This window comes from Zalophus californianus, chromosome 4 (genome assembly GCF_009762305.2).
Source record: "Zalophus californianus isolate mZalCal1 chromosome 4, mZalCal1.pri.v2, whole genome shotgun sequence".
Lineage (NCBI taxonomy): Eukaryota > Metazoa > Chordata > Mammalia > Carnivora > Otariidae > Zalophus > Zalophus californianus.
The window spans coordinates 23,680,217-23,691,260 of NC_045598.1; the positions used below are offsets into that span (position 1 = coordinate 23,680,217).

The 11,044-nt window shown below is 43.5% G+C and overlaps 1 protein-coding gene across 1 annotated transcript in view; it reads left to right on the forward strand.

Moving 5' to 3' along the window:
* The window catches only part of ZCCHC17 (zinc finger CCHC-type containing 17), a 57,417-nt gene extending 46,605 nt beyond the window's left edge, over positions 1-10,812 (forward strand). Inside the window, exon 8 of the mRNA XM_027580971.1 lies at positions 9,914-10,812. Coding sequence (XP_027436772.1) covers positions 9,914-10,075 — 162 coding nt within the window. The 3' untranslated portion in view covers positions 10,076-10,812. The remainder of the gene's footprint in view (positions 1-9,913) is intronic.
* The last annotated feature ends 232 nt before the right edge of the window (positions 10,813-11,044 follow it).

Sequence of the window (11,044 nt, forward strand, 5' to 3'; positions counted from 1 at the left end):
CTTATTTTTGAACACAGGGCTTGAACATACCTTTATTTTTCATGCTAGTGGTTCTAGAGCCTTCTTCATAGAGGTCTGAGGACTGATTTAAAGAGGGAAAAGGGAAGTTTCCACTATTTATAACCTCATTATTGAAATGTACAACAAAAGAGAGGCAGCCCATAACCTCACTATTTTACCAAGTCTGTACCGTTGGGGCATGTTTTTTCTACCGGCTGTTTTCAGATGCACATTTTACCTAGATACAAAAAAAATGTATGTACTGTTTTGTTTTCTGCTTTTTTTACTTTGTCATGAGCATCTTTCCATGTTTGCCATACAGTCGTGTAGTTCTCATTTGCAGTGCTCTGTAGTATGTCAGGTGGATGTGGAAGGATTTGGGGAGACAGTAGAGAGTGGCACTTCTGAACCTGGGCTGTCAGACACATTGCCTGGGTTCTCAGCTCAGCCACCTCCTTGCTGTGGAACTTAGTCTAATTACTAACTTCTCTGAATCTGTTTCCCTATTGGTAAAATGGGAATAATAAGCATCTACTTCATAAGGTTGTTAGGATGAAGTGATGCATATAAAACTCTGAGCACTGCGGTGGCACACAGCACATCCCAGTGCATGTCAGCTACAAGTAGCTGATGCTTTAAGAACAGAGGTTTTGTGGTCAGAGACTGGGTTTATTTATTTATTTTTTTTAAAGATTTTATTTATTTGAGAGAGAGAACGAGAGAGAGAGCACATGAGAGGGGGGAGGGTCAAGGGAGAAGCAGACTCCCTGCTGAGCAGGGAGCCTGATGCGGGACTCAATCCAGGAACTCCAGGATCATGACCTGAGCCGAAGGCAGTCGCTTAACCAACTGAGCCACCCAGGCGCTCAGAGACTGGGTTTAAGTAGACACTACGTTCAAGGAGTTTGTTATATATTCTAGATATCAATCCCTGCTTAGATATGTGACTTCTTGGGCACCTGGGTGGCTCAGTTGTTAAGCGTCTGCCTTTGGCTCAGGTCATGATCCCAGGATCCTGGGATCGAGCCCCGCATCGGGCTCCCTGCTCAGTGGGAAGCCTGCTTCTCCCTCTCCCACTCCCCCTGCTTGTGTTCCTGCTGTCACTATCTCTCTCTGTCAAATAAATAAATAAAATCTTTAAAAAAAAAATGTGACTTCTTGCAAATATTTTCTTCCATTCTGTGAATTGCCTTACTCTTTTGATAGTGTCCTGTTCCAGATTTACATTTTTTAAAAACACACCTAAAACTTACCATGCTAGCCACTTTTTTTTTTAAGATTTTATTTATTTACTTGAGAGAGAGAGAAAGAGAGAGCACATGAGAGGGGGCAGGGTCAGAGGGAGAAGCAGACTCCCTGCCGAGCAGGGAGCCCGACGCGGGACTCGATCCAGGGACTCCAGGATCATGACCTGAGCCGAAGGCAGTCGCCCAACCAACTGAGCCACCGAGGCGCCCCATGCTAGCCACTTTTAAGTGACTTTTCATGGTAGGGTTAAGTACATTCTTGTGATCGTGTGTTTTGATGCACAAAAATTTTAATCTTGTTGAAGTCCAACTTACCTATTTTTTCCTTTTGTTTCCCGTGCTTTTGGTGTCATACTCAAGAAACCATTGTCAAATCCAGTGTCATGAAGCTTTCCCCCTCTGTTTTCTTCTAAGAGTTTTATAGTTTTAACTCATACACTTAGGTCTTTGATCCATTTTGAGGGGTTTTTTGGTGTATGGTGTGGCTCCAAATTCATTTTTTTTTTGCATGTGGATCTTCAGCTTTCCCAGCACCAGATTTTCAAAAGAACTGTCCTTTCCCTACTGACTGGTCTTGGCATCATTGTTGAAAATCATTTAACCATATTTGTGAGGTTTTAGTTCTGGCTGTCTATTCTATTCCATTGGTCTGTACATCTGTCTTTATGCTTGTGCCACACTATTTTGATTACTCTAACTTTGTAGTAAGTTTTGGAATCAGGAAAGGTCAGTCCCCTAACTTTGTTCTTCCTTTTCAAGATTATTTTGACTATTTGTGGCCCCTTGAGATTCCAAATGAATTTTAGGATGGATTTTTTTTTATTTTTACAAAAAATGTTATTGGGATTTTGATAGGGTTGCATCAGATCTGTAGATTGCTTTGTGTGGTATTGGCATTTAAACCATATTAAGTCTCCCAATCCATGAACATGGGTATTTTCCCATTTATTTGTGTTATTCTTAATTTCTTCCAGCAGCGTTTTGCAGTGTTCAGTGCACAAGTCTTTTTGCCTCCTTGGTTAAGTTTATTCTTTTTGGGGGGCGCCTGGGTGGCTCAGTTGTTAAGCGTCTGCCTTCGGCTCAGGTCATGATCCCAGGGTCCTGGGATCGAGCCCCGCATCGGGCTCCCTGCTCCATGGGAAGCCTGCTTCTCCCTCTCACACTCCCCTTGCTTATGTTCCCTCTCTCGCTGTCTCTCTCTGTCAAATAAATAAAATCTTTTTTAAAAAAAAGTTTATTCTTTTTGATGCTCTTGTGCTATTGTCAGTGGAATCGTTCTCTTTATTTCCTTTTTGGATTGCTCATTGTTAGTGTATAGAAATGCAACTGATTTGGGGGTGTTGATTTTGTATCCTGCAACTTTGCTGAATTCACTTAGCAGTTCTAACAGTTGTTTGATGGAGTCTTTAAGATTTTCTGCATTTAAGATCATGTCTGCAAACAGGTCATTTGACTTTACAACTTAATTTTTTTAAAGATTTATTTATTTATTTGAGAGAACAAGAATGAGAGAGAGAGAGTACATGAGAGGGGGGCGGGTCAGAGGGAGAAGCAGACTCCCTGCTGAGCAGGGAGCCCGATGCGGGACTTGATCCAGGGACTCCAGGATCATGACCTGAGCCGAAGGCAGTCGCTTAACCAACTGAGCCACCCAGGCGTCCCAGTAATTTGACTTTTTAATAGAGCTAGATATTTAACAGCTATTCTATTTGTATGTTCCAAGGATTGTTCTTTCTCTTAACCTTTTAGTGAGTAAACGATATTTGTCAGATTCCTAAAGCAGTTCTGTGTATATTTCACTTCTGTGGGTCTTTGGTTAAGTTGGTTTACACTGCTTAATACATATGGTGCAATTAGTTATTGCTTTGTTTCTAAAGCTGCTTTAAAATATGTATTTCAGGGGTGCCTGGGTGGCTCAGTCGTTAAGCGTCTGCCTTCAGCTCAGGTCATGATCCCGGGGTCTTGGGATCAAGCCCCGCGTTGGGCTCCCTGCTCAGCAGGAGGCCTGCTTCTCCCACTCCCCCTGCTTGTGTTCCTTCACTCGCTCTCTCTCTCTCAAAAAATAAATAAAATCTTAAAAAAAAGTAATATGTATTTCATTTCACCAAAATAATTATTAAGGATCTGCTAGGTATGAGGCTCTTTATTAGCTGCTTAGTCAACCTGTTATCCTACCGTACCCCATCGCTCTTCACTTAGTAGAGGAATGGTCTGATGAACCATGGCAGTAATAATCATCATACCTTATTATTTTCTAAAGTACCTTTGTGTATTTGAACTTCTAACTCATGAATTGTCTTTGATTAAAAAGTGCTCTAGGGATTTGAAATGTTTAAAACTTCCCCCTTGATCCCCTCCGCCCCTCGTTTCTACCAAGATCTCATCTAGCATCATTGTCTTTTCACCTCATTGTTAATCCCTTCATGATCTTTGATGCCTTGTATTTGTTTAGTGCTGATGGTTTATAAAATACTTCATGTTTTTTATTTTATTTTATCCTTATACACTTCTATTAAGTACCCAGGGTAGGTGTTAATTGTTCCATTTTACATATTAGGAAAATGGAGAGGAAGAGAAATTATCTCACCTGAAGCTACCACACAACTACCAGAGATAGAGTTAAAATAAGAACCCAGGCCTTCAGATTGCTAACCCTGTGTTCTTTTATATACTGCACTTCAACCATTAATTCATAGTGCTTCAATTATTTACTCAACAAATATGTATTGAGTACTTCATACATGTCTATTGTGCATTGTTAGGTGCTTGACTTAACAGGAGTCATAAGGTCAGTTTTGCTCTGTTGCCAGCTAGCCTTAGTGAGCATTTGATGTTATCTATTGATCTATTTCTTTTTTTTTTTTTCCTATGGATCCATTTCTGTTCACAACCATAAATCAAGATTCTAGGCCTCCTCTCTGTTTCCTTTTACCCTCTAAATCTTTTTTTTTTTCTTTTTATTTCCTTAAGTAATCTCTAAGACCAATGTCAGGCTCAAACTCATGACTCTGAGATCAAAAGTTGCATGCTCTTCTGACTGAGCCAGACAGGTGCCCCCTACCTTCTAAATCTTTGATTCCAATAGGAGATTGAGTTTCCTTAACAGTGGAAACTTCTACTGGAAATGGATGTTTTAGGGTATGTGAGAGTGGCAGATTCAGATACCTGTTCCAGCACTAGTTGGCTCTGGGAACGACATGTGGAACTGAGTAGGTTCATCTGAAGGGAAATGCCTTTAGCAGTCCATGTTGCTGAATAAATTCGTGGGTAGCAGGAATGCCTAGTGTGTGTAAGGCCTATATGATAGATAAGTCACATGAATTAAAGCTTATACACAACACCTACACTCAAGCAACTAATAGCATAAGGAGAAAGATGAGCATCCAAGGTATTTCTGGGGGCAAAGGACAGACACCCACTCCAAGGGGGTTATTGGATCACATAGAAATCCAGCAACAGGAAATGAAGTATGGTTGGGCCGCTCAGAACTGGAACCAGAAAGTCAGAAATGGGCTATTGGGTTCTCATCTCTGCTTCTTTACTAGACTGTTTGATTGTCCCACTTTTTTTTTGCAGTCTGGTGAGGAGAATGTGTAATGTAAAGGAGAAGGTGCTATGCATGTTGGGAAACCAGGAAATGACCCAAGATAAAGGATGTCACCTGTTCCACATAATGCCTGGCACATAATAGGCATGCGCCAGCTACCTTTGAATCGACAGCAGCCATAAGCTCTGCTATCTATAGCTCCTTAGGTTCCTTCACTCAGTGAGACCTGCCCTCAGTTGGGAGAGTAACAGAGACTGACTCCTGTTGCTGCAGGAAGGTAATAATGAAGGGAACAGGGGAAGGAGCATGGGATCCTTGTAGCCCTGAGGCCCCTATCTCTTTTTATCAAACATACACGTAGTGAATGCACGTGTTGTCCAGCTACCAAACATGCATTGGTTTGGTCCTGTATACCCATTCAGTGCCATGACAGTTTTTGTCCAAGTGTCTGAAAATTGTAAGTCATTTTTGTTAGGCATAATTAGAACAAGAGGAAACTATGTGTTGAAAATGGAAATTGGATATGAAGTGGTTAGCAAAATAGGAATAGAGGTTTTTGTAGTGAAGCCCTGGGTAATCTTTCCATGAATCTGTGGTCTGTATTTTGCTGGCTTCTTTCTTTCACTTATCATCTGCCATCATGGATCTTTCTGAATCAGTGCTATGTTATGAGAAAGCATGTGCGTTGAGGATCAGGCTGCCTACTAATTATAGTGAAATTTAGCTATACTTGATCCAGAATATAATTTTCTTCTTCTGATGTGGCTCCTGTATTTACTCTCTGCTATACTATGTATAGAAGAACAGATCTAGGAATGTCATCCCTTGGCTGCAGTGCTGGCTTTGTCCTCCTGTCCAGAGAACTTCAGGTGCCTGTCCGAGAGAGAGAGGTTGCCAGTCCTGGGCCCGTTCTGATCGAACACAGAGTTGTCCAGGGTAGTCTGCTCAAAAGCCTTGCATGAGTCCCCTTCTATGGAAAAAAGTCTGAGTTCCTTGAAGATTCTTCACAATCCCAGCATCTTCTCTGACCAGTTCCTTCCCACACACAACTGTTCTTTAACCTCACTTGTCACATTAGAGTGAAAGTGCCATGAAGATAGGGACTCTACCTGTTTTTGTTCACTACTGTACCTGCAGTGACTAGACTTCCCTTCTTCCATCAGCACTACCACCACCATTCCACCGGCTGAGACCATATTCATGCTTCAGAAGCATAACACCTTACATATCTTTCATGAAGCCAGCCTCAGATTCCTCAGACATGATGGATTTTTCCCTTGTGTGTTACTGGCATGGTTTTTGTACTTCTCTTACATTACTGCCATGGACTCCCTAGTATCTTAGTTAGTTTTTATCTTTGATTAGATAATTTGTTTCTTGAAGGCTCATTATCCCTGATTTCTGACCTCACTCAACTATTTTAAGAGAGATTAATAGATATTCCTGGCTCTTAAGAGGTACTCAATAAAGATTTGTTGAATGAATGTACCATATAGTTACAAGGAGTCATTCTTTCCCTGGTTTGATGAGGTTGGCTCAGGTTTGGAGGAAAGGTGCCAGGCTCCATTACTCAGTGGCGTAGTAGATACTCTGAATTCTATTAAAAATTGGTGTGTTCTCCTTATCTCCTAAGCAACACTGTATGCAACTATGGCTCTCTCAAGTGCTTTGTAGGTAGTGAAATTAAATACGTATTTGTGAGTTGATTGATAAACCTTTTTCTTCTGATCTTACCCTTTCCAAGCTATGGTAAACTAACTGGTGCATTATAGGTAAATTCTATCCAGGCATTACACTCTATGTTATTTCCCGAAAGTTTACCCCAGTGAACATTTCAGTTTGAGAATCAATCATTTCTCAAGAGTAATTCTTAAGAATAAATAAGGAATAAATGCTTGCTTGATTGATTTTGGGCCAAAATCAGTGCCTTTTGGTGGGGAGGTGCTAAGTTAGGTGCTGCCTGTAATGCAGACAGGGCTAAAAAGAACATCCACTTTGGGACCCAGCTTGAGTCAGATCCAGGTTCTACCACGTGGGCAAGTCACTTCGTCTCAGTCAGCCTCTCTGAACTTATCATTTTCTTTCCTGAAAATACAGGGATAATTATGCCCACTGAATAGATTTGTTGTGAAGGGTAGACAAGGTATGTGTGCGAAGTGCCCAGCTCAGCATCTGGAAAATTAGGTACTTGGTAAATGTTAGCTGCTGTTACTCCCCTTTTTTCAGTTTTTGTTTTTGTTTTTCTCATGCTGGGCTGCTGCTGATGTGGTGCTCTCACCGGACATGGGCTTTTCCTGGAGAGCAGTCCTGAGCTGTGGCTTCTTTCCCATGCCCCTCCTGGCACATCTGCCAGCGGCTCACGCCCAGGGTCATTTTTTTACCCTTTATCTTCTGTTCTACTTCCCCCTTGAATGAAGTCAGGGGTCCAGAAGCTAGTGTCACCTCTGGTACTCCATCTTCTCACCTCCCCGCCCCAGCGCCCCACAACTCTCAACCGCTGAAGCAATCGATGCGACCTGCTGGAGGACTAGATTTTCTTTGTTCAGAGATTGAGGTCTAGAAGGCCATCCCCCTGCCCCCTCCTTATTCTAGCTGGAGTCCATGTTATAGCCTATGACTTCTTTTCCTCTTTACTCCTCTTGAGTCTGCATCTTTGAGAGGGAGGAAAGTGAAATAATGCCAGACTCTGAGTTAGAAAGCACACTGTTCTTGTCACCTGAGCCTTGGTCACCTCACTTTACTTCTCTGAGTAGTAGTTTCCTTATCTGTAGAATGGGAATAATATTTCCTGAATTTTGGCCTTACCAGATTATTATTATAAGATAAAGAAAGCAGAAAGCTTGATAAACTAAAGTGCTATTTGGACATCAAAAGGTATTCCTACTCTCCTTCCTCATTTATTTATCCAGGCCAGGCCAGGCTTGGAGGGGAGGGGCGCCAGACTCCACGTGTGCTTCCTCACTTTCCCAGGACCCTGCCCTACCTCAGGGGCAGAACCTGGTGAGGCTCCCCAGCCCTTATATCCTGTGATGGGCTTCCATGATCTTGTCATCCAGAAGGTGCAGCACCATAAGCCAAACCAGCTGTTTGCCAGCTCTCAGCTGCCCCCAGCCATGGTTCCTACTGTTTGGTAATAGGGGTCTGGGAAGCTTTGTTCCCCTCTCCCTACTCCACTGGAGACTTCCAAGAAAGAATTTTGGTCTGATCTCTCAAAACTTTGACTCACCTGCTGTGGATACATGGCTAGACTGTCAGAACATTCTGGGAGTTCTCTGAAATGACAGAATAATACTTGTAGCTACTGCAGAGTGCCTGGCACTTAGTGCCTGGTAATTAGTATTTATCTTGTTTAATCCTCATAGCATCCTTTGAAGTAAGTATTTATTATTTCCAGTTTACTGAAAAGAAAACTGAGGTTCAAAAAAGTTAAGTCTCTGTTCCAAGTTACACAGCTATTAAGTGGCAGCTGGAATTTGAACTTTATTGTCTTCTTCCAAAATCATTGGCGCTGACCACTGTACCACGAGGCCTGCCACTGATCTGTAGGAAGAGGGGCTGGCCATGTGCTTCAGAGGAAAGCTCAGGAGATTTCCAGTCATCCAATCTGCGTGCAAACCCCAACCCCCCTGATCTGGGGCAAGCGGCTTTCAACTTCTTGAGCTGCAGATACTACCTCATTACATCTTCACCAGAGACATGCAGCATAGGTGGTATTCTCATCTCCATTTTACATTTGAAGGGAATATGCCTCATGAGATAAAATGACTCCCCCTAAGTTACAGAACAGTAATCGGAAGTGGCAGAGCCAGAACTCAAGTCTGGGTCTAACGCCTGGTTCGGCATTCTGCCCCTCCTTTCTCACAGCCCGCTCCTAAGACCTGGTGTAGCACTCAGGCAAGCCAACAGCTCTGGCGTGCTGGTTGGGAGCATGTACGGGGAGGCAGCAGCCGTGCCTCTTCAACGCTGTCTCTTTCTTCTCCCTTAATCTCTCCTTCTTAGAAACCTTACTGAGGCAGTATAAACATTTGCAATTCAAGGAAAAGGTTATGCGTTTCTTTTTTTTTTTAAAGATTTTATTTATTTGAGAGAGAGAATGAGAGAGAGAGAGAGCGAGCACATGAGAGGGGGGAGGGGCAGAGGGAGAAGCAGACTCCCTGCTGAGCAGGGAGCCAGATGTGGGACTCGATCCTGGGACTCCAGGATCATGACCCGAGCTGAAGGCAGTCACTTAACCAACTGAGCCACCCAGGCACCCAGGTTATGCGTTTCTTAAAAACTGCTTGAAGCCCCGCACAGAAGCCTAGGAATCTGCTGCCCATCTTTTGTGTGAGTTTGTGTTACTAACTTTGGCAGCATGGTGTGGTGGTTATAGCTTGGAGAAAGTTCTTTCTGGGCTTTTCTCCTTATCATTTTAATCTTACAAGGTTGTTGTGTTGGAGTTGATACATACCAAGGGCAGCAGCTGGAGCCGTGCTAATTGATGGCAGCAGTTTTCCCTGGCAGTGGCCTCTGCTAGAAACCAGAGCAGGAGTCCAGGGTCCTGGAGCTCTCACCCCCTTATTCTGTGACCTTGGGCATGTGAGGCACTGTCTTCAGGTAGACTGGGTGACCTCTAAGGACTCCTTTCACCTTTGATACCCTGTGCTTTTTAAAAATAAAAGTAAGGATGCTTGGGTTTTGTTTTGTTTTTTAATCTAACTGGACAGAATTATATGAAGTAAAAAGTAAAAGACTGCATTCTTTCCCCCATTCATTCATTCCTGAGGTAACGTGTTGCCAGTTTGTGTCCTTTCCATTGCTTTCTGTATTTTTTTTTAAGATTTTATTTATGTATTTGACAGAGAGAGACACAGTGATAGAGGGAACACAAGCAGGGGGAGTGGGAGAGGGAGAAGCAGGCTTCCTGCGGAGCAGGGAGCCTGATGCAGGGCTCGATCCCAGGACCCTGGGATCATGACCTGAGCCGAAGGCAGACACTTAACAACTGAGCCACCCAGGCGCCCCTTATTCTTTTTTAATTAATGCTTTATAATTTATTAAATGGTCCCCTATTGATATATGTCATGATACTTTAAAGCAGATGTACACATGCAACATTGCTTTTAAATTTTCTTTTCAGGAAAAGAAGAAAAAAAAACATAGAGACAGGAAGTCGTCTGACTCTGACAGCTCAGACTCTGAGAGTGACACAGGCAAGAGGGCAAGGCACACATCAAAGGACAGCAAGGCAGCAAAGAAGAAGAAGAAGAAGAAGAAGCACAAGAAGAAGCACAAGGAGTGAGAGTGGAAAGAGTATAGAGGGGGTGGTTGAGAGGAGGAGGAACCAGGGGCCTTGTGTCTTGAAGCCCTGGCTTCCTGAAAGACTCAGTAGTGCGAGTATGGCCTCCCACCCCACTGACTTCTCGCCCACGGGAGATGGCTTCCCCTAACGCAGCAGGCAGGTTTGGGAGTTAGATGTCAAAGCATCTGCCTGAATGAGTTGTTAACTTATCGTTCCTGGTCCCTTTGCAAGTGACCCCTGCAGCTCACCCATTCATTCACACGTTCAGCAGGAGGTCCTATTACCCTCTCCAGCTGCCACTGCCAGAGCCAGATTCCTGCACAGGAGTCCAGGCTGCAGCCACATGTCCTGCTGTGGAGGCAAGTCTGGCTGTAGTTGGAGAACAGGGATAGGCCTTCCCTGTTGGGTCTGCCCCGGGCTGATTGGTGAGCGATCCCTGCGGTGTCCAACACAGAGGCTGAGGGAGACGGGCAGGATGAGGGAGAACATGGTAAGAAGTGGTGCTCACTTTTTCCATTCCCCCTAACATGATTCCACCATGCTACAAGTGACAGCCAGAAAAACCATTGTTTGCAGTGACTGAGCTTGTGTGTGACATTCTGCCAGACCACTGAACCAGATAGCTCAAGCCAAGATCATTGCTTTACTTTGTATTTACTACTGTGTGAGTCAGTTGGTTTCACTTCAGGTCTCTGCTTAAATTCCTGGCACTAAATGGAAGTGTGTTTGGTTTTAAACTTGCTGAATGTTCTTATTGCTATAATCCCTCTTCCTGGGTAATTTACAGACTTGCAATCACTGAGTCTGCATTAGTTGACAGAAAAACATTTAATACATTACTTCAGACCTTGGAGAGAGGCCCAGCTGAGGTACAGAGCCAGAGGCACCAACAGGTCACGGCCTTCGTAGGAGATCACTTATAAGCCCTCTCTTTTGTAATGATTAGATGATCTCTTACCCCAGAGCTGA